At 44.3% G+C, this 23,791-nt stretch overlaps 1 protein-coding gene across 1 annotated transcript in view; it reads right to left on the bottom strand.

The window, feature by feature from the left end:
- Positions 1-23,791, bottom strand: part of ankrd24 (ankyrin repeat domain 24) — a 50,905-nt gene extending 27,114 nt beyond the window's left edge. Inside the window, exons 1-11 of the mRNA XM_034179797.1 lie at positions 23,716-23,791; positions 23,495-23,566; positions 11,550-11,680; positions 8,930-9,018; positions 8,758-8,822; positions 8,578-8,635; positions 7,522-7,592; positions 7,259-7,365; positions 5,920-6,092; positions 1,711-1,733; positions 1,393-1,485 (exon numbers count right to left, since the gene is read on the bottom strand). Coding sequence (XP_034035688.1) covers positions 1,393-1,485; positions 1,711-1,733; positions 5,920-6,092; positions 7,259-7,365; positions 7,522-7,592; positions 8,578-8,635; positions 8,758-8,822; positions 8,930-9,018; positions 11,550-11,680; positions 23,495-23,536 — 852 coding nt within the window. The 5' untranslated portion in view covers positions 23,537-23,566; positions 23,716-23,791. The remainder of the gene's footprint in view (positions 1-1,392; positions 1,486-1,710; positions 1,734-5,919; positions 6,093-7,258; positions 7,366-7,521; positions 7,593-8,577; positions 8,636-8,757; positions 8,823-8,929; positions 9,019-11,549; positions 11,681-23,494; positions 23,567-23,715) is intronic.

The following is a 23,791-nucleotide window of genomic DNA, read 5'->3' as shown; positions in this document are numbered from 1 at the left end:
GAAATTAAATTCAGTGGTCCCATTAGTTAGTGTGGGGCATTATTGTGTTACTCTACAAAATGTGACATAAATGTGCAGGGACACACATACACAGGAAACGAGTGGCCATTTGAATGATTTCAAGGACAAAATGCAGCTTTAAAATGACTTAAGTATTAACAATAATAAATGAACCAAAACCTATAGTTTAAGAAGTCAGAGGTCAACTGAGAATTTTTGACTCATTTCATTTAAACCTTCTTTGATAAAGATTTCAAACATAAACAACTGAATGGAGTTCAGATCCACTGGGTCCATACTGATGAAATGGAACTGTTAATTTTATGAGCTGCTAAATGTTGATAAGAAAGAATTTTATTACAATTTGGAAGAGTAAACTACTATTAGAACCATGTGATGATCCAGTGCTACTCCTACAATATTACAGGCCTGGCCAGCCGCCAGGCAAACAAGAACCTTCACCAGGCCAGAAATATTTTGTTAATATTGCACATGAAAATAATGGTGAAATATCCAGATGCCAATAACCATTTCAACACATCTGCAGCACTTTATTCTGGTATTCTCTCACACAAACAATATTCTTGGGAGTAACTGTTGTTATGTCCACCAAGGACCTAATAAAATCATCAGCATTTATTTATTTGTCTGTCTGATTGTTAGCAGGATTACGTCAAAACTACTGCACGGATTTTGATGAAATTTTCACCACAGATAGATATTAGGCCATGGAAGACTCCATTAAATTTTGGAGATGATATGGATTCTGGATCAAGATTTCACTTTATATAGGCTTTGAAGGATTACATCAAAACTACTTCATGGATTCTCACCAAATTTGCACCATAGATGCATGCATTCAACAGAGTCTTCCATGCATAAGGGCATGGAAGACTCCACTGAATTTTGGAGGTGATCCGGCTCCAGATTGGCAGGCATCAGAAATCTGACTGCTCTTGTTTTTATCGTGATTTGACAGTGTGGTAAACTGCTTCTTCTTCTTTTTGATCTTATTTTATCTTATAGGAGGTCATCTAACAGTACAATGTTAAAAACCAGTGGTAGTAAGTACCATCAGGCTTGAAAAAAATTATAGGGAAAACATTGATTGTTGGATTATTGGATATTTTTTCCAAGCACAGTCACGAGTCCGATGCCCTCATTTATCAACCATTTGTTCATACAGACATGTGCTTAATCTGTACATATGGACATTTCTATGCAACGTGTGGAATTTATCACCTTGTACTTCGATTTAGGAATGTATACTATGGGATTCCACTGTGGACAATAATCCTTCAACAACCAAACAATTAAAAATAAAGCATAAACATCCATAGGCTAACCATGCCACGTTAAAACAGTTTCAATCTAAGGTATTTCTTTCAGTACCTGGAGAGGAGAGTGGGGCGGTGGAGGGGCTTTCCGTTTGCGAGGAGTAGTTCCTCCCTGCACTGATGAGGTGCCTGAGGGGGCTAATGAGGTCTGCAGCAGAGAGCATCACATACAAGCAGAGATCAGACTCCAATTAAAACGAAAACGGAGAAACCTAAGACGTAAGAACTGACAACAAAAATGAATGGAAGCCAATGAAAACAAAGTTACACACAAAAAACAGTGAGCTCATACTGGAAAACACGCACAACAACAACGTGGACCATGATCTCACTGATGGACTGACAGATGCAAAATAAAGCTAAGTGTGGTTACCTCCTCACCAGTGTCCTCAGAAACTACGTAAGCAGAGGGAAAGAAGCACACAGCAAGACAATTTAGCTTCTGCACAGTCTCACACATGTTCACTCTCACTCAATCACATGGAAAAACAAAGAATCCAGATGACTGCAGAGCCTCACCACTGCCACCGCCAGTGAACTACCTCCACCCATGAAATTTGTTTGTTTCAACAGCCTGGAGCCCACAATTTTTCATATATCATGATGAAATTTTTACTGAAGATCCATATTCTGACAGGCAAGAAGTGATTCAATTTTCAAGGTCATAGGGCAAAGGTCAAAAGTCAGGAAAAATCTTGGAAAATTTAAAATATCCCTGTCTTTAACATTTAATGAATTTTCAAACATTCATAACTCTGTCAAAAAAGATCAAATGTCTTGCACATTTGACAGCGTTATGTAGGATGGTATCCTTTATCGACTGACAAAGTTTGATCTGGATCTGATCCAAATTACAGATTTTGTGGCCATTTAAATTTAACATTGAAATCCCCATTTAATGTATATTTTATATTATATCTTAATTAAACATGCCCCAATCACTCTCATATTTGAACATGAGGTGCAGACTGACACTCACTATCACCTGACAAAGTCTGAACCAGATCTGATCCAGGTTGTGGATTTTGTGGACATTTGAATTTAAAATTGAAAAGCACATTTGGTGTATATTTTGCATTATATCTCAATCAAAAGTGCCTCAATCACTCTCATTTGTGACAATGAGGTGCAAACTGTCACTCTAAATGAACAGACTAAGTTTGATAGGCATCTGAGCCGTATTGTGGATTTAGCAGGTATTTGATATTAACATTGAAAAGCCTTTTGATCTATATTTTGTATAATATTTTAGCTTATGAAAAGTCCCTTCTTACACGACTGTGACCTTGAAAATCTTTTCCAAGGTAAAAATTTGTGGAATTGGTTTGTGCTGTACGAGCACGGTGCTCTAGTTTTCAACTTTATTTGGCGTCACCATATGATGTTTTTAATGTCAACGGTTTCATATGTATTTTTTACATAGACCGGAAGTCTATGTAGAAAACCAAATTTCATTGTCTCATCTAGTTCTGAGATATGGTCATAAACAGAGAACTGCAGAATTTTACAAACTAGGCTCTATTTCTTTAAGATGTTCTGGGGTCATCATTTCAAAACAAAATTAAATGGTGCATTATTGATTCAGAACACAAAAGCCATTGTGGTCTAAATGCCGATGTTGCAGACTGAAACCCTCCCACTAAAAATAAGTCTCCCCTGCCTTCACTGTGCATGCGTCATTTTGGAGCATCAGCAGGGATTTAACGATTATCGCCTCCTTTCTGCTTAAAACGGCCTAGTTTCTGCTTGAAACTGACTTTAGAATGATTTAAGAGGTTTTACTTTGTCATCTGATGGTTAATCATCATATTATTTCCTTTGATCACTTTGGGTGTAGAGAGTCAGACTCAGAGAGTCAGACTCAGATGTGCTGCTGTGGCGCTCTGATCGGTTCCCTGTCTTTTATGATGAAATAATGCTGAATTTATGTAGAAATGATTGTTGTACAAAAGCTTCAGATATCTGTTGCTGAGATAGATGATGACTGGAGTGCAGTTTTAAGCAGAAACAAGGTGATAATAGGTGAATTGCTGCTGAAATGACGTATGCGCAGTGAAGGCAGGGGGAACTGATTTTTATGGGGGACCATTCGGTCGGCGACATCGGATCTTCTCCAAATCAGCTAGGAGAATAAGGTAAGCAGCTAACTGTATAATTGGTCATTAACAAAAAGTTTATTTACATTTAGTGAGGTAAATGTGCTCATGTTTACCTCCACAGGGACCCTTTGTGTACTACCAGATACTTGTCATGACATTTATCCCTGTTCAGTGTCAACAAGAAGTGGCTTACTCTGAGTGTTTCTGATTTTGTAGGGCATATTCTACCCATATTTCAGAAAAGTACACAATCAGTGATACTCTAAGGTTAGGGTGGACATGAAGGGCTGAGAAATTCAAGGTTTTGTTAAATGGTAAACAAAAAATTATGTTGCATTCTGCTGGTGGAAGGCAGGAACCGCTGTTCTCCATGTGCACAGCTATCTGTGTGCATTTATTCACCAGTTTGTTTAAATAATGTGGATGGAAGAATAATTGAACATCTGAAACAGGAAAAGTTGTTGGTTTTCTTAAACTGCCAGCACGTAAACATGCTCAGTTATGCGGCAGACTTTGTGCAAAATGAAGCACAACTTGCAAGTCCCTGATTTAATTTCACTTTGCACTTACAGCCATTAACACACGCAAAATCCTCATTTATACACTGCTGTCTGTCACATTACCACCAAGTATCAACTTATTCGTAAATCACTCACAAAACTCTCCCCACCCCAATGTACAATAGTTTGGATTACCCACGCAATTTAGCACTCGTTATCTGGGATCTTAGTAAATTAGACCCTAAGACTTAACAGTTGAGTGCTTTCTAATGAATAATGCAGCAAAAAGCTTTCCAAGAATCAGTGTTATTTTTTAGCTTTCTCTAAACAAGGCATAAAACTAATTTTCTCCCCATCTGAACAGCGGTAATTTCATTTAAACAGAACGGAGAGCTCAGTGGAGTTAAATAGCAGCGCTTTGCCTGCATATGTAACTTTTAATTTATTGAGTTCCATCCTGGAGACGAACTGGTGAAAATTCCCTACCTACAAATGTTGACAAAAATAAACAACACCACAAATATACATCGTATTTGTTTGTTTCTTCTGATTTCTTTCATAGAACGATGTTCAAAAAGGTGAAAACATAGAGCAGAAACAACAATATCACTAGGGCCATATTTGATATTAAATAATAAGGCACCCTGTGTTCCTCATCTGGCCCCCATGATGCCAGTTTGACATCACTACAATAAAATCGAATGGGGCCAGGCGTTACATGCACACACATTCACACCAGAGACTTTCATTCATCTTCTTTTGCAAAGCTGCCACACATCTGTTTTTCATCTGCCAACAGTGTCTTTGGAGATAAAAGCAGCAGAAATCTTTCTTAAACCCCATGTTCAAATCATTCCCAGCTGTCCTTCTGATTCACTTCCTTCTATTACAGTCATTTCTTGTGGGAGCAGGGAAACCGAAGGACCCAGCGCCGTGCAGCCGTAAACTGAAACATTGCATTGTTTCTGACGGTCTGTGTGATGTTGATGTCAGACGCAGGCTTCATGTCTGGCAGCTGCTTGGGTTAAAAAAGACTACATGCTCAAATTTGTGATTTATATTGTTTAAAAATCGCAATGTGTCATATGGAATTTCACTGTGACTACACTCAAGCATAACCAGGAATGCTGAAACTGCTCATGATTATAAAGTAAAACAAGGGGCCCTATCTTTCATTTGTCATTCTCAGGGATGTACGGTGCATCTGGAAAGTATTCACAGCGCTTCACTTTTTTCACATTTTATGTTACAGCCACATTCCGAAATAGATGAAATTCATTTTTTCCCTCAAAATTCTGCACACAATACCCCACGAAATTTTTTTTTTTTGAAATTTTTGCAAATTTATTAAAAAAAACAACAACTAAGAAATCACATGTACATAAGTATTTACAGCCTTTGTCATGAGGCTCAAAATTGAGACAGTAGTGAGACCTGTATGGCTTTGAGAAAGTTGCACTAACAAAAAGACAAGAGGCTGAGCTGAAAATGTTTGGGAGTGATGAGGATGGACAGGATTCAGAATGAACATATCAGAGGGACAGCTCACGTGGAAAGGTTTGGAGACAAAGTGAGAGGTGAAACTGAGATGGTTTGGACATGTGCAGAGGAGGAATCCAGGGTATATAGGGAGAAGGATGCTGAGGATGGAGCCACAAGGCAGGAGGAGAAGAGGGAGGCCAAAGAGGAGATTTATGGATGTGGTGAGGGAGGACATGCAGGTGGCTGGTGTGACATTAGAAGATACACAGGACAGGGTGAGATGTAAACGATTGATCTGCTGTGGTGACCCCTAACCGGAGCAGCTGAAAGGAGAAGAAGAAGAAGACAGATCATCGTGATAAGGCACAAGTCAAGAATAGTGAGAGTGTAATGTGGCAGAATACTTCTTGCTACTATATGCAAACTGTATCATGCCTTCCTGAGGGTGTGACCATCACTGGACTCATATCTCTAATTGAGAAACATCTCCAAGCTTCTTACCAGGAGGTGCTCCATCCTGCAACAGCTGTATAATACGTCGGTTACCCGTGGTAACACTGTAATCAGTGGCACTGTGTCCAAGGGCATCAGCTAGCTGTGTGTTTGCCCCGCCTCTTAACAGAGCCACCACTGTGTCCACACTGTCATTTTCACAGGCCACCATCAAGGCAGACCTAGAACAGGATTCCACATGAGAAATCAAACATTAAGAGGTAAACACAGCAACTCATGCAACTCATGAGTTGCATGAGTTGTAACTCATAAGTTGCATTGGTTGTAACCATGCAAAACATGACTGAAAGTTTCTTAAACACAGTTACATGACAACTAGTGTGTTGCCCGTGGGGATCCACGGGCTCTAGATTGGGTAGTATTTATAAAATAGGGTAACACTTTACTTGAAGGTACCGTCATAATAGTGACATGGCACTGTCATAGTTGTTACATGACACAGTCATGAATATGTCAAAAACATTATGTCAGTGTCATAAATGTTTATGACTACTGTCATTGAGTGTCATTCAGTTTTTGGAATGACAAGTTGACAAGTTGGTATACAACTGAAGACCAAAACGGCCAAAGACAAGTTCTGGTTATGTTGCTTTGATTAATATCAAGTTGTCATATTCAAGACAACCCAAAAAAATAACTTGTCATTACAAAAACCGACACTTAATGACAGCAGTCATAAACATTTATGGCATTGACATAAGGTTTATGACACGTTCACGACTGTGTCATGTGACAGTTATGACAGTGTTATGTCGCTATTATGACGATTCCTTCAAGTGTTACCTAAAATAGGTAGCTGACATTTTTCAAGGGTGGTAATAAATTATGCAAAGTTTCTATAATGAACTGGAATGATGTGCGAGACCAAAATATTTTTAGAACCTTAGACTTCAACAGTTTTTAGAAGAACTCAACCCATTTATTTCCTGTTAATTAAGTAAATTTATGATTATGTGTTCGGCAACCTATCAGCACCATGGACAGCGGAAATTAAGACGCTCTTAAACTTGTGCACGATTTAAATAATTTAACAAATATATCTATATATATACTTTTTAAAAATAAGATTGTCATTTCTGAGAGACCATTGTCATGAACCACAGACTTGGTGGATTTCCCTTTTCCTCATATTTGCGACCCAATATGTGTATTTCTTAAAGCTGTGTATCGAGATCTGGTCCTTGCTACCTGTTTCTTATTAATGTTGCCTATAAACATTTCATAATATAATATTTCTGGAATTCAACAGCATGTCTTTGCACATGTTACATGACAAAGCTTGAATCTGGAAAGTGACACAAATGCAGAATAAGATATAATGATCTACCGCCCGTTGTTGTCCTGTATATTTGCATTGGCACCTCGACCCAACAGAAAGACACACAGCTCTGCTCTACTCATCTGGGCTGCTAGGATCAGCGGGCTGGCTCCATCCTAAGATAGAGATGCAGACAGTCACTCAACCACCACATTAACACAGCTCTTCCTAATGGTTGTGCACAGTCTGGATATTACTGATTATTCATTTGTGCAAACTAACAGAAAACCAGTATGTCACCCTAAAATTCTCAGTGAAACCGAATGACTTACACCATCCTGGACATCCAGGTTTGCTTTAAAGTCCCACAGAGTCTCTGTGCATGACAAGCACCCACTGACTGCTGCAAGAAATAATCAGAATGAAAGGCATCATGCCTACACAGCACTTTCTACATATCACAATATCAACGTACTACAATTAAATATACATCTGTCTGTCATGGCGTTTTACTGACTATATATGACTTCTGGATTACTCTACTTTGAAGAAACTCATACCAGTCACACACACACTCATCTTCAACCACTTATCCAACATCGTGGTTACAGGGAGGGTGGAGCCTATCCCAGCAGTCATAGGGGTGAAGCAGGGTACACCCTGGACAGGATGACAGTCTGTTGTAGGGCCACATATAGACAAACAAACACATTCACAACCGCATGCACACTTATGGACAACTTTCTAATTCACTTAACCTGCATGTCTTCATGGAAGCCGGAGCACCCGGAGGGAACCCATTCAAACAGGGGGAGAACATGCAAACTCCACACAGAAAGGCCACAGGGAGGAATCGAACACATGACCTTCTCACTGCGAGGCAACAGTGCTAACCACCAAGCCTCAGTGCTGCCTAATTCATACCAATCAATCACAAATATGTTGCTGATAAATATTAAATATTGATAAATATTGACTTTAGATCATCCATCTAGGCTTCTTGCTTGATGAGATATAAAAAAAAATTTTTTGGACCACGTTTTCCTTGACCTTGAACTTTGATCAAAGTACTTCAAAATCTAATCGCCTCTACAGTCGATATCTATCCAAGTAGTATTCCTACTGAGTTTGATCCATCTTGGCTTCTTTGTTGTTGAGATATGCAAAAAAAGTTTATTTTATTTTATTTATGTTTTGCCTATTTCCAAACTACTCCAAAATCTAATCATCAATCTAGGCTTCTTGGTTGTTGAGACGTACACAAAAAAGCACCGCAGTTACTGTGAAGTGTGTATGAATGTTTCAGCCCCTTTGTGTTATGTTAAAGCTTCAGTGTTAGTGTGTCCCATTAAATAATTTGTTATATATTTGTGGAACTGAACTCTTACCTGCATGATGCATTGGTGTTCTGCCAATGTTGTCTGTGCAATCTACAGCTAATCGCTCCTGTTACAGAAAATCAAAAACCGATGGAGTCGAACATTTAAAAAAAATCCAGTTTGCCACATGCTTCATATTCCCAATAAGGTAAGGGTTAACCTATATATATTTTTTTTTACATATTTTACCTGTAAGAGTCTCTTTAAACACTCTGATTGGCCATTTTTAGCAGCAATGTGAAGAGCTGTAAGACCTGCAGTCCGTACACACAAGCACACACAGAAGAAACGCAGAGGTGAAGAACAAGTTGGTATGATTAACAGAATATGAAGTCTAATGGTTTGTTTTTAAAATTCATACCAGAGCCATCAGTAACACTGAGGTCCGCTCCGTGTGAGATGATAATCTCTAGACAGTCCGGCCGACCTCGCGATGCACAGACGTGAAGCCTGCCAATAGAAAACATCACAACTTATGCAAGCTATAGTAAGTTCCTTTGGCTGTTGTTACCTGAGGCCTTCCGTATGTTTGTCCATCTGTCTGTCCGTCCGTCCGTCTGTCCTTCCGTCCGGCCATTTGTCTGTCTGTCTGTGCTCAGCATAGTTCCAGTCCTATTACTGCCAGAGGGTTCAGATTTACAGGGAACATTCTTGGGACACAGACCTTGGGCAAGTTCAAAGATGGCTAACCTTGACTTATTTTAAGAGGTTAAAAAGTCACATTCTGTTTCAGTCCATTCAGTTTTTGTTTCTAAGTGTCGGGGGTGACAGCCAATTAGAGTAGAGTTGCACCGTGATGTCAGTGGCTGGTCTTTCCAAAACCACTTAATTTTGTGTTTTTATATGCATGTTTAAAAGGTAGCAAGAAATAAGCATTTCAAAAACTGAAAATTGTGTTTTTGGAACCCAATAACACCTCTGCTTATTTAGAAGATATCTCACGAACATTAGCATGGTGACATCACAGGCTGGTAGATAGCTGCAAAACTCTATTTTGTTTGTGTGTAAATATATCCTGTGTCATATATTATGTAAAAGCTAGTGTAGCGGGATGAAGGTCCCGGGTCCTGATTGAAAAGACGTTCCCGCTAGCTTGGCTAACAGGGAATTTCCTTTTGGCTGACGTGGTAGAGGAATGGTCTTTAGTGCGAGCCATTCGGGTTCGATCCCACCGCCGTCCCGGACACAAAGGTCCTGCGGTCACAATCTGGCGTCACGAACAGGATGTGGGTAGTCACAGAACATGCTTAAATGCACCTGTGACTTTGGGACCAAGTCAAAAATGGTGGGGAGATATGTAGCGGGATGAAGTTCCTGGGTCCTGATTGAAAAGACGTTCCCGCTAGCTTGGCAAACAGGGAATTCCCTTTTGGCTGACCTGGTAGAGGAATGGTCTTTAGTGTGAGCCATCTGGGTTCAATCCCACCGCCGTCCCGGACACAAAGGTCCTGCGGTCACACTAGCAAGAAATAAACACCTCTAAAACAGAAAATGCTGACTTTGTAACCTGATAACACCTCTGCAGTCATTTTCAACACATTTTGCACATGTACTGCACAATTTTCAGAAATTAAATTAGAGACGATTTTGGATAATAAAATAAACACTCATAGCAGCTTTGACTGTTTTCTTGCATTATGTCGTTCTTTTACATTGAGAGTTAAATATGTTGGTTGCATACCAGTAGGTGGCGGTATTAAAGAGAGAGTAAGGGTGTCCCTGTAGCCAAAAATTAGAAGTGCAGGTACTGGGTACCAGTGAGTAGGGGAACCTGGGGCACAATGGATCAGAAATGTTTTGTGGCAGCATAAACACATTATGCATAGGTTTAGGTCATTCTATTGTGGATTTAATACAGCTAAGTTATTGTTTATAAGGCTGTGTTATTTATATCTCCCCAAGTGTAATTTACAGGTGTTTAGAATCAATTTTAGAATTTTTGATTCACTGTGCCCCGGACACTAATTCACTGGCCACAGTCAATCAACTTAGAATATAATGACAAAACACATGATTATACAGATTTCTTCAAAATTATTAAAGATATGCTGATGCATATACAAACTATAATCCAGCAAACTAGCTATGTAATGTGTGAGTGTCTTATATAGTGACATAAGTCCTTTAGAAACTATTATAAATACAACTGTCATAATTTCTGTTCAAACATGAAAGCAGTTGCTTATATACACAAATTATAAAAATAATTAATGGAAAAAATAAATGTATAAGCTTCAACAAGTAATATTTGTCATTCACTTGATAATGGGGCTTAGTAAATCACTTTCTAGACTGATTCACTGTGCCCCGATTCACTGTGCCCAGGGTGCGTGTGACACACGAGTCATGTTATCAAATAGCTGATAGTCTGGAGAAGACATAACACATGCTCATCAGTTGGACGGGGTAGTCTTCTAACTAATAGTTTTTGGGCCACCTTTCCTCTGTTGTGAGAAATAAATACAAAGACACTGACATCCACAAAATTTACTTTTGATAGGAAAACAATGACTTCATTTGCCACTTAGATTTACTCTTAATGTATCCAAAAACAAAACACTAATTTATAAGGGGGATGTCTTTATGTATAAAAATATGGCATAGCTGCTGCCAACATATACAAGTATATGTAGTTTTGAAGATATAGCTACTGATTCACTGTGCCCCGGTTTCCCCTACTGGCCAAATTCAAGCACATTCTATATAACAACAACAACCACAAAAGGATTTTAAAGCATGTGATAAAACATACAATAAACACAATCTATAATGAAACTAGAATTTAAAATAAATTCCTTTCTATTTGTCTGTCATATGCTGCTTCACCAGAGCATATAGGCTTTGCATTATGAAAAGTTGAAATAACATTATTTTTTTGTAAAAAACATCAAAAAGAATTAGAAAACATAGACCTGATGTAAATTTGTAAGCGAATACAATTATTTTTAAAATTCCAATTAAGTCTGAGATAGTTCACTTACGCTGACTTTCCCTCAGCATCCAGTTTGGTGGGACAGATACCCTTTTTGACGATGAGGGCAGAGACTTTATCGGCTTCGTTCTGCTCCACAGCCTGCAGGAGTCTTTCGTCACTCTTGTTCCAGTCCTGACTCTAAGGGGGATCAAACCGGAGACCAGGTCAGCACCCTGAGCTGCCCCGGTGGAAAACGATACCACACAAACCCACAACAGAAGTCAAGACATTTAGAATACAAGCAATAAATGTCAGTTTCAGTACAACAAAATATATTAGCGAATTAGAGGAATGGCCGTATTTTTCAAAAAAGAAACAAATTGAATACAAAATGTTTCTGTTATACTTGATTAAAGAGACAAGGCACCTACTGGCAGTGGCAGCAGGCTGAAACAAGGACAGAACCGCTTCATCAGGCTAAAAACAGGCTGCTAAGGATCCATACCACAAGCAGGGCATCACGCACTCAACTACAAAGTGCTAAACGCACACGGTACCCAGCGTGCATGGTCATGCCCGCTCAGTCACACTGACATCAGCTGGTGCACAAAACGGAGACAAGCCAAAGTTAAACCCCACAGGAGCCAAAGATATCACAGCAAAGATTTATTCTACACTCAACATCACAAATTCCTCTCATTAAACACGACATCGTCATTCCCATGAACTGCAAAAGAGAAACCATCACACCTCCCTGTGCAGCCCTCCGGCATCATCCTGTCCCGGCAGCTATAGCAGAGACAATTGCCACCTCCTCGTTTTCTCGTCCGTGCCCTCCTTTTTGTCGCTAACCTAAAACTGTCTGTGTTCCCGCCTCCTCTTCATTAGTTGGTTCCAGGCCCTGCACACTCCTGGCACAGGCACGGATCTGTTTCTCTGCAGTTACAGAGCGCAGCCTGCCTGACGTGAAGACTCAGCAAAAAAAAAAAAAACGAAGCCAGGAGTTCTGTGCTACTCTCTGCCTAGACCCTCAATTTCAGGGAAGAGCGGTGACGATGATGATGCACACTTACGTTACAGACAGCAAGACCACGTGCACATACTGTACAGGCTAAATTTCTTTATTTGAGTCTGATAGGCTTTAATAGCTGATAGAACCTTTCTAGCCTCGTTCAAAGGGGATCAGCCTCAAGTCCACATCGTAGAGTGAGCGGGCTGCTGAAATTAGTGGCTTAGAAGTCAAAAGACTGCAGGTTAATACTGGAAACAGGCTTTGGTCAAACTTACTGAACAAAAACATTCTGTGCCTTTTGTATGTGCCAATGTCCTGTATCTGTAGAGCAGGTAGCTCAGCGGGATGAAGTTGGGATACCAATGCGAAGAGCTGGGTTTGATTCCTACTTCCACTTAATCTGCATTCTCAAAGGCCACTTAGTTGTAAACGTGTACTAGCCTTGGTTATGAAAGGAACCTGTGATGGACTAGCATCCCACACAGGGTAAGTCATAGACCCTAACTGGGGAGTTGATGGTCAAGTGTTTAAAGTGGCAATCTTGCGGCCAGTAGATCCTCAGTTTAAATCCCTGTCAGACCACAAAATTACTAAGGGCCCTTGGGCAAGGTCCTTAATCCCCCAATTGCTCCAAGTGCACACTTACACACCTTGTATGGCATCATGATGATATAGGAGTGTGAATGGGTGAATGTGATGCATCACTGTAAAGTGCTCTGAGTGTCTGACTCAAAGTAAAAAGGGCTATATAAATGCAGTTCATTTACTATTTAATCCACTTTATCCTATGGAATCGGGAGAGAAGCACAAATGTGCAACTTATATAAACTGTATCTGTCCTTGAAAAAGGTAAAACCTTACAAAATAATAATGTAACAATTTTGGGAATGATACAAGGCCTGCAAATAACAGTTGTTTTGATTGCCAAGCAATTTTTATTTGAATGACTCAACTCAGTCAACCAGTGGAATATGCCAGAAGTTAAGCAATCAAACTGTTTGTTCCTGTTTTGTGTGCATTTATACGAGGGCTGTCAATAAAGTAACGGTCCTTTTTATTTTTTCAAAAACTATATGGATTTCATTCATATGTTTTTACGTCAGACATGCTTGAACCCTCGTGCGCATGCGTGAGTTTTTCCACATCTGTCGGTGACGTCATTCGCCTGTGAGCACTCCTTGTGGGAGGAGTCATCCAGCCCCTCGTTGGAATTCCTTTGTCTGAGAAGTTGCTGAGAGACTGGCGCTTTGTTTGATCAAAATTTTTTCTAAACCTGTGAGACACATCGAAGTGGACACGGTTCGAAAAATTAAGCTGGTTTTCGGTGAAAATTTTAACGGCTGATGAGAGATTTTGAGGTGATACTGTCACTTTAAGGACTTCCCACGGTGCGAGACGTCGCGCAGCGCTCTCAGGCGCCGTCGTCAGCCTGTTTCAAGCTGAAAACCTCCACATTTCAGGCTCTATTGATCCAGGACGTCGTGAGAGAACAGAGAAGTTTCAGAAGAAGTTGGTTTCAGCATTTTATCCGGATATTCCACTGTTAAAGGAGATTTTTTTAATGAAAGACGTGCGGACGGATTGCAGCGTCAGCTCGCAGCCGCCGCGATGCTCCGCCACAGGAAAAACACCTCTGTTGGAAGCCTTAAGGACAAGTTGGAACAAGCTGTTAAACAATTTCTCATATACTCACTCCACTGAAAGCCATCAAAAGCCGCCTGGATTTTACAAATGGTTATCAACACAGAGGTGTTTTTCCTGTGCCGCCGCACCGCGCCGGCTGCGTCCCGACGCGCGGACCCGTCCACACGTCTTTCATTAAAAAAATCTCCTTTAACAGTGGAATATCCGGATAAAATGCTGAAACCGACTTCTTCTGAAACTTCTCTGTTCTCTCACGACGTCCTGGATCAATAGAGCCTGAAATGTGGAGGTTTTCAGCTTGAAACAGGCTGACGACGGCGCCTGAGAGTGCTGCACGACGTCTCGCACCGTGGGAAGTCCTTAAAGCGACAGTATCACCTCAAAATCTCTCATCAGCCGTTAAAATTTTCACCGAAAACCAGCTTAATTTTTCGAACCGTGTCCACTTCGATGTGTCTCACAGGTTTAGAAAAAATTTTGATCAAACAAAGCGCCAGTCTCTCAGCAACTTCTCAGACAAAGGAATTCCGACGAGGGGCTGGACGACTCCTCCCACAAGGAGTGCTCACAGGCGAATGACGTCACCGACAGGCGTGGAAAAACTCACGCATGCGCACGAGGGTTCAAGCATGTCTGACATAAAAACATATGAATGAAATCCATATAGTTTTTGAAAAAATAAAAGGACCTATACTTTATGGACAGACCTCGTAAGATAACTTAATTTATCCCAAAGGAAATGATTTTGCCAGAGAACTGAAACAGAAAACAGAGAACAATGTTTTTGTTGTTGTTGTTTTTTTAAATAGTAAGTAAAGCAAATTTATATGAAATGACTGGAAGGCATTTGCACAAGATGTTCAATAATATTGCACATAACTCTGAGTAACTGAATAACTCTGTTCCTTATGTATTCATCTTCCAGAAGGGGGAGGAATTATACAGTCTGATTGCCACAGGTAGGAACAACCTCCTGTGGTGTTGTGTGATGTAACTCATGGTCTCAGTCTATGGCTGAAGGCGCTCTGACAGGATGTCAGTGTGGCAAGCAGGTGTTGTCCCTGATGCTGAGCAGTTTCCTCAGCATCCTCCTCTCTGACACCTCCACCACAGACTCCAGCTCAACCCCCAGGACAGAGCCAGCTCTCCTGATGAGCTTGTTGAGTCTGTTTTTGCCAGCTGCCTTCAGCCTGCTGCCTCAGCACACTACAATGTAGAAGATGATGCTGGAGACCACTGAGTGAAAAACATCTGCAACATATTTCTGCAGGCATGTGAGCCTCCCAAGGAAATACAGTCAGCTCTGACCTTTCTTATATACAGCATCAGTGTATAAGCATCTTATGCACAGCATCTGTGTATAACCCTAACCCAAATTTATCTTGCAACTAGAAGCACTCAGAGAGTGCAAACCTCCGCCAAGGCTATGGGGTCACTGACGCCATAACATCTACACGCCGTGGAATCACTGAACCTAAAAAAGTCTAACAATGACGTTTGCTCAGTAGTAAAAAAAAGTTTCATCTGCTGTGACTGGATAGCATGTATCCTTAGCGCTTGGCATCACAGTTTATTGCAACTTGCACCTTTCCCAGAAGCTATTGTCATCTGAGCACTGATATTGATATTGCATGTGCTTATAGACAAAAACAAATAAGAGACAAAATTCAATTTATTATTCAACTAAACTGCAAATATATGAATTTTTTAACATTTATGAAACACTTCTCTAAACAAGGCCATAGGGTCACTGACCCTAAAGAGATTCCCTCCTTGGCACAGTGATCTATTTCTTTTTGTCTCTTTCTCTAAAATTGTATATAATAATCATTAGATTATTAATATATAAACAAAAATAAATTTAAGAAATATTACAATTTGAAAACAAATGCACCCGAACGTGATGACAGCTGCAACTGCTTAATGCTAACTTTTAACATTGAAAATGCCAAAGACATGCTAATGCATTAGCATCGGGATCCGGATCGTGATCCGGATCACCACTAAAATTTAATCACTTGTTCCTCTTGTCATTTCCAACCACTCCACAAAATTTCATCAAAATCCGTTCAAAAGGTTTTCAGTTATCCTGCTGACAAACAGACAGACAAACAAACGCGACTGAAAACATAACCTCTTTGGCAGAGGTAATTAAAATCTGTGGCAACACGATATATATATATATATATATATATATATATATATATATATATATATATATATATATATATATATATATATATACTGTGAAAAATGTCTGTTCATGTAATGCAGTGTTGCATCAGGAAGGACATGTTGTGTGGGCCGCTGAAGAGGAGGTACTGCTGGCCCACCACCACCAGAGGGCGCCCTGCCTGGAGTGTGGGCTCCAGGCACCAGAGGGCGCCGCCGCCTCACGTGAGCAGCTACGGTGACAGCTGTCACCCATCACCTGAGACAGCTGACGGCAATCATCTGTGGGGTATATCAGCAGGACGGCACCTCCACCTCATTGCCGAGATATCGTTTCTACCTACGAGGTAACGTATCAAAGCTGACGGAGTGTATCCTTTTGGATTAGTGTATAGCTTGTGGATTACTGTTCCAACGAGAGGTGGAGGTAACTTCCCTGCTGTTCGGAGTCTTGGGTGCAAACGCGCCCCCATCTAACTGTTCTTTGTTCCTCGCCAGCAGTACCAGGTCCGACACGCGGAGGCAGTGGCCACCTGGGAGTTCGGGACTTGGCGGCTCCAGTATTTCCGGGGTCCTGTGGCGGAGGAAGCCGTGTGGTTCGGGTCTTACCTTGGAGAGGTGTCTCCTATCTTCGAGCCTGCCCACACGACACTTTTGTGAATTGACTGTTGTCCATTTCGTGATTGGTTGTATTCGTTGTGCACGTTCACAACAGTAAAGCCTTGTTATTTGACTTTCTCCATTGTCCGTTCATTTGCGCCCCCTGTTGTGGGTCTGTGTACTGACACTTTCCCAACAGGATATCTCGGCCAACGTCATGGATCCCGAGGGGCGTCAACCGGCTGTTGAACGGCCAATGGAAGAACAGGACGCGCAGGCGTCCGCGGGAGGGGTAATTGGTGAGTTGCAGCGGATCCTCACCGCTTTCACGACTCGGTTGGATTTCCGGGCGCCGCTGCCTTCTGCTTCTCTCCCTCCCGTAGATCCTGTGCGTAACGTTGACGTTCCACTGGTTGTTCAACGACCTCTCCCTCCTTCCCCGGAAGCATACATAAGCCCTCCAGAGCCGTACGGAGGCTGTGTGGAGACGTGCGCGGATTTTCTGATGCAGTGTTCGCTCGTCTTCGCACAGCGTCCCGTTATGTACGCGACCGATGCTAGTAAAGTAGCTTATGTCATAAACCTGCTTCGCGGTGAGGCACGCGCTTGGGCTACAGCGCTCTGGGAGCAGAATTCACGGCTCCTTCTGACATACGATGGGTTTGTGAGGGGGCTCAGAACCGTGTTCGATCACCCTAATAGGGGCGAGACCGCTTCAACCGTGCTACTGTCAATGAGACAGGGGCGCCGGAGCGCAGCTGTTTATGCAGTCGACTTCCGCATCGCGGCTGTGAGATCCGGCTGGAATAACGCTGCCCTCCGCGCCGCCTTTGTAAACGGACTGTCTTTGGTTCTCAAGGAGCACCTGGTGGCTAAGGACGAACCGCGGGATTTAGACGGGCTTATCGATCTTGTCATACGGTTGGACAACCGGTTAGAAGAACGTCGGCGGGAACGAGACGAAGGGCGTGGCCGGGCACGCGCCGTCCCTCTCCCTTCCGGTTCCGACCGCGCTCCGCCTTCCCCACGCTCCACGGCCCCTGCGCTCCGTGGGGCCACAGCTCCCCCTACTGACGAAGCTATGGACACGAGTAGGGCAACATTTAGGGCACCAGCTGCACAGAGGAGACGGGCCCATGGAGCTTGTTTTGTTTGTGGTGCACTAGAGCACCATGTGAGAGACTGCCCCGAGCGGTTACAACACCAACGCCCGCCCCTAGAGACTGGGCTAGGGGTGGGCCGAGACATTCACGTGGGACACACCCACATTGCTACATGACTCCCAGTCACGATCCTGTATGAGGATTTAACCCTGAAGGCCCCAGCACTGGTGGACACGGGCTCTGAGGGGAATCTGTTGGACTGCAGATGGGCCAGGGAGATAGGGCTCCCTCTGGTGGCGCTTACCTCGCCTGTGCAGGTTCGAGTGCTAGATGGCTCCCTGCTCCCTCCGATCACACATAAGACACCACCTGTAACGCTGGTGGTGTCAGGAAACCACCGGGAGGTGATCGAGTTTTTTGTGACTCAGGCCACTTCCCGTGTGGTTTTAGGCTTTCCCTGGATGTTGAAGCACAATCCCCGGATTGATTGGCCGTCCGGGGTAGTGGTTCAGTGGAGCGAGACCTGCCATCGGGTGTGTCTAGGTTCCTCGGTTCCTCCCGGCTCCCAAGCTAAGGAGGAGGTCAGAGTCCCGCCCAATCTGGGGACGGTGCCGGTGGAGTACCACGACCTTGTCGACGTGTTCAGCAAGGATCTGGCGCTCACACTCCCCCCCCCACCGTCCGTACGATTGTGCCATCGAGTGGGTTCCCGTCCAGTAGACTGTACAACCTCTCACGGCCTGAGCGCGAATCAATGGAGACCTACATCCGGGACTCGTTAGCTGCCGGGTTGATCCGAAATTCCACCTCCCCGATGGGCACAGGTTTCTTTTTCGTGGGTAAAAAAGATGGCGGACTTCGTCCATGCATCGATTATAGGGGGCTGAACGAAATCACTGTTCGCAACCGATACCCGTTACCCCTGTTGGATTCGGTGTTCACGCCCCTGCATGGAGCCAAGATTTTTACCAAGCTTGATCTTAGAAACGCGTATCATCTGGTGCGGATCCGGAAGGGAGACGAGTGGAAGACGGCATTCAACACCCCCTTAGGTCACTTTGAGTACCTGGTCATGCCGTTCGGCCTCACAAACGCCCCCGCGACGTTCCAAGCCTTGGTTAACGACGTATTGCGGGACTTCCTGCACCGGTTCGTCTTCGTATATCTAGACGATATACTCATCTTTTCTCCGGATCCTGAGACTCATGTCCGGCATGTACGTCAGGTCCTGCAGCGGTTATTGGAGAACCGGCTGTTTGTTAAGGGCGAGAAGTGTGAGTTTCACCGCACCTCTTTGTCCTTCCTGGGGTTCATCATCTCCCCCAACTCCGTCGCACCTGATCCGGCCAAGGTTGCTGCGGTGAGAGACTGGCCCCAACCCACAAGCCGTAGGCAGCTGCAATAGTTCCTCGGCTTTGCGAATTTCTACAGGAGGTTCATTAAAGGCTACAGTCAGGTTGTTAGCCCCCTGACAGCCCTGACCTCACCAAAAGTCCCCTTCACCTGGTCGGATCGTTGCGAGGCCGCGTTCAAGGAGTTGAAACGGCGCTTCTCGTCTGCACCCGTTCTGGTGCAGCCCGATCCTAGTCGCCAGTTAGTGGTTGAAGTGGACGCCTCGGACTCAGGGATAGGAGCTGTGCTGTCCCAGAGTGGGAAGACCGATAAGGTCCTTCATCCGTGTGCCTATTTTTCCCGCAGGTTGACCCCGGCTGAACGGAACTATGACGTCGGCAACCGAGAACTCCTTGCGGTGAAAGAGGCTCTTGAAGAGTGGAGACACCTGTTGGAGGGGACGTCCGTGCCATTCACGGTTTTCACTGACCACCGGAACCTGGAGTATATCAGGACCGCCAAGCGGCTGAATCCCAGGCAAGCCCGCTGGTCACTGTTCTTCGGCCGTTTTGACTTCCGCATCACCTACCGGCCCGGGACCAAGAACCAGAAATCGGATGCCTTGTCCCGGGTACACGAAGACGAGGTCAAAGCGGAGTTGTCGGATCCACCAGAACCTATCATCCCGGAGTCCACTATCGTGGCCACCCTCACCTGGGACGTAGAGAGAATCGTCCGGGAGGCCCTGGCACGAAGCCCGGACCCCGGGACTGGACCAAAGAACAGACTTTACGTCCCACCAGAGGCAAGAGCTGCAGTCCTGGACTTCTGTCACGGCTCTAAGCTCTCCTGTCATCCAGGGGTGTGAAGAACCGTGGCAGTTGTCCGGCAGCGCTTCTGGTGGGCGTCCCTGGAGGCCGACGTCCGGGACTATGTCCAGGCCTGTACCACCTGCGCCAGGGGCAAGGCCGACCATCGCAAGGCTCCGGGACTGCTACAGCCGCTGCCCGTGCCTCATCGCCCCTGGTCCCACATCGGCCTGGATTTTGTCACGGGCCTCCCGCCGTCCCAGGGAAACACCGTGATCCTCACTATAGTGGACCGATTCTCCAAGGCGGCCCACTTCGTGGCCCTCCCGAAGCTCCCAACGGCCCAGGAGACAGCGGACCTCCTGGTCCACCATGTCGTCCGCCTGCATGGGATACCATCAGACATCGTCTCCGATCGCGGTCCCCAGTTCTCCTCGCATGTCTGGAGGAGCTTTTGCCGGGAACTGGGGGCCACGGTCAGTCTCTTGTCCGGGTATCACCCCCAGACCAACGGGCAAGCAGAGCGGGCCAATCAAGAAATGGAGCAAACACTGCGTTGTGTGACAGCCGCGCACCCGGCGGCCTGGAGTACTCATCTGGCCTGGATCGAGTACGCCCACAACAGTCAAGTGTCATCAGCCACCGGCCTCTCCCCCTTTGAGGTGTGTTTGGGGTATCAGCCCCCATTGTTCCCGGTGGTTGAGGGAGAGGTCAGTGTGCCCTCGGTCCAGGCCCACCTGCGGAAGTGCTATCGGGTGTGGCGTGCCGCCCGTTCTGCTTTGTTGAAGGCCCGGATGAGGGCAAAGACCCATGCAGACCGGCGGCGGACCCCGGCCCCTACGTATCGCCCCGGGCAGGAAGTGTGGTTGTCCACGAAGGACATCCCGCTAAAGGTGGCCTCCCCAAAACTGCAGGACAGATACATAGGACCGTTTAAAATTCTCAAGGTCATCAATCCCGCCGCAGTGAGGCTTCGGCTTCCAGCCTCACTGCGGATCCATCCAGTATTTCATGTGTCAAAGCTCAAGCCCCATCACACCTCGCCCCTCTGTACACCTGGTCCGGCACCACCTCCTGCCCGGATCATCGATGGCGAGCCGGCTTGGACAGTGCGCCGGTTGTTGGACGTCCGACGGATGGGCCGGGGCTTTCAATATCTGGTGGACTGGGAGGGGTACGGTCCCGAAGAACGCTCCTGGGTGAAGAAGAGCTTCATCCTGGACCCGGCCCTCCTGGCCGACTTCTACCGTCGCCACCTGGACAAGCCCGGTCGGGCGCCAGGAGGCGCCCGTTGAGGGGGGGTCCTGTTGTGTGGGCCGCTGAAGAGGAGGTACTGCTGGCCCACCACCACCAGAGGGCGCCCTGCCTGGAGTGCGGGCTCCAGGCACCAGAGGGCGCCGCCGCCTCACGTGAGCAGCTACGGTGACAGCTGTCACCCATCACCTGAGACAGCTGACGGCAATCATCTGTGGGGTATATCAGCAGGACGGAACCTCCACCTCATTGCCGAGATATCGTTTCTACCTACGAGGTAACGTATCAAAGCTGACGGAGTGTATCCTTTTGGATTAGTGTATAGCTTGTGGATTACTGTTCCAACGAGAGGTGGAGGTAACTTCCCTGCTGTTCGGAGTCTTGGGTGCAAACGCGCCCCCATCTAACTGTTCTTTGTTCCTCGCCAGCAGTACCAGGTCCGACACGCGGAGGCAGTGGCCACCTGGGAGTTCGGGACTTGGCGGCTCTAGTATTTCCGGGGTCCTGTGGCGAAGGAAGCCGTGTGGTTCGGGTCTTACCTTGGAGAGGCGTCTCCTATCTTCGAGCCTGCCCACACGACACTTTTGTGAATTGACTGTTGTCCATTTCGTGATTGGTTGTATTCGTTGTGCACGTTCACAACAGTAAAGCCTTATTATTTGACTTTCTCCATTGTCCGTTCATTTGCGCCCCCTGTTGTGGGTCCGTGTACTGACACTTTCCCAACAGGACATACGGCATAAAACCTGTGCCAAAGCATCATAGGGGTGAATTGAAGAATTACACAGGGTTCAAAATTTTAAAATATTTCAATCATACTGAAAGGTATTCCATATTATTTGTATGATCATAAAGATTTAAAAAAGGTATAGTTGGGACTATGACTATATCTATGACTGAATTCTATTGAGTTATGAGGCAAAAAAAAAAAAAATGCTAAAAAGGGGAGAAAGGTCCATTTCAGTTTATACAGGTGACAAAAGTTTAAGTTGCTCCAATTTTGGTAAAAAGTGGTGCAAATTATTGGTTGACCTAATAGGATTAATAAATAGTTTTAATTGTGTCGAGTGCCTGGTCTAATGTCGGCGTCCATTGGATTATATGTTACCCTGTAACAATAACTAAGCATGACACATGATGCAAACTATTCCTTTTTGAAACCGTATTAACTCAGCCAATAATTTGTGTTTTTGTGTTTTTTTTCCAAAATTAGAGCAACTTTTTAACTTTTGACCCCTGTACAAACTGAAATTGACCTTTGTCACCATTCTTGCTGTTTTTACCCCATAACTCCAGAACATTCAGTCACAGATAGTACAGACTATACCTTTTTGGAATCTCTGTGATCAGATAAATAATGTGATATAGTTTTCAATATGATTGCAGCATCTTGTAATTTTGACCCCTACCTGGCTGCCTATTGAAAATTCAAGTGGACACCCTGCCTTTTCAAAAGGGCAATGTCTAAGGTGTATTTGTGCCAAATTTGGTGCTTGCATCACCATTTGAAAGATTCTTTCAGTTATCCACTACACTAGAAGGGAGACACTGAAAGATTTTACAAACAAGTTTTACAATTGAAAAGTGTTACAGCACTAAATATCTGGTCTGCTTGAGGTTTCTTCCTCAGAGGGAGTTTTTCCTTACCATTGTCACCTGTGTGTTTACTCTAGGGGTTATTAAGGTTAGACCTTACTTGTGTGAAGCACTTTGAGGCAACTTTGCTGTGATCGGGCGCTATATAAATGAAAATAAATTGAAATTAAATGAGACTAGGGCAAACAGTCGCACAGAGATGACAGCAGGGAAGCAGGAACTGAGTGTGCGCATGTGTGTGAATAATTGAAGGCTACCTGAGCTGTCTAGTTATAGTAACAGCGTGGAGACGACGCTCTGCTCTCCTGCTGCTGCTGCTGCTGCTGTGACACTGAAACCTGGAGTGCAAACCCTGGGACACATCTAAGTGCTGCGTCATGTCGAGCATGTGAAAACTGCAATATTGCATTTAAAAAAAAATACAACTGGCAATATCTCAAAATAAACCTGATGTCACAGCATCTCCTGCCCCGAAACTGACAGTTCTTACCTCATTCTTCTTAAACTTTGCTTTCAGGCTCTTCATATTCATCACTCAACCGCCTCTTCATCAACAGGTGCACTGCAAGGAGCATAAATGTGCAAGATCAGCCTGTGACCACCATGTAGGCATACCATAATAATAATAATAAGAATAAAAAGTATCAGTCTTATGGTGAGGAAAATCCGGAACATACATTTAGTTAAATCCACCTTAAACTGCTGGACTACCTGTGGAGGACGGCCGAGGTCCAGGTAGGTCTCCTCCTGTCCCATCAGCTGCTGGCAGCAGAATACTCTGCTGCTG

Source organism: Thalassophryne amazonica, chromosome 10 (genome assembly GCF_902500255.1).
Source record: "Thalassophryne amazonica chromosome 10, fThaAma1.1, whole genome shotgun sequence".
Taxonomy (NCBI): domain Eukaryota; kingdom Metazoa; phylum Chordata; class Actinopteri; order Batrachoidiformes; family Batrachoididae; genus Thalassophryne; species Thalassophryne amazonica.
Note: the sequence above shows the minus strand (reverse complement) of the source record. Positions and strands in the feature narration are given on the sequence as shown.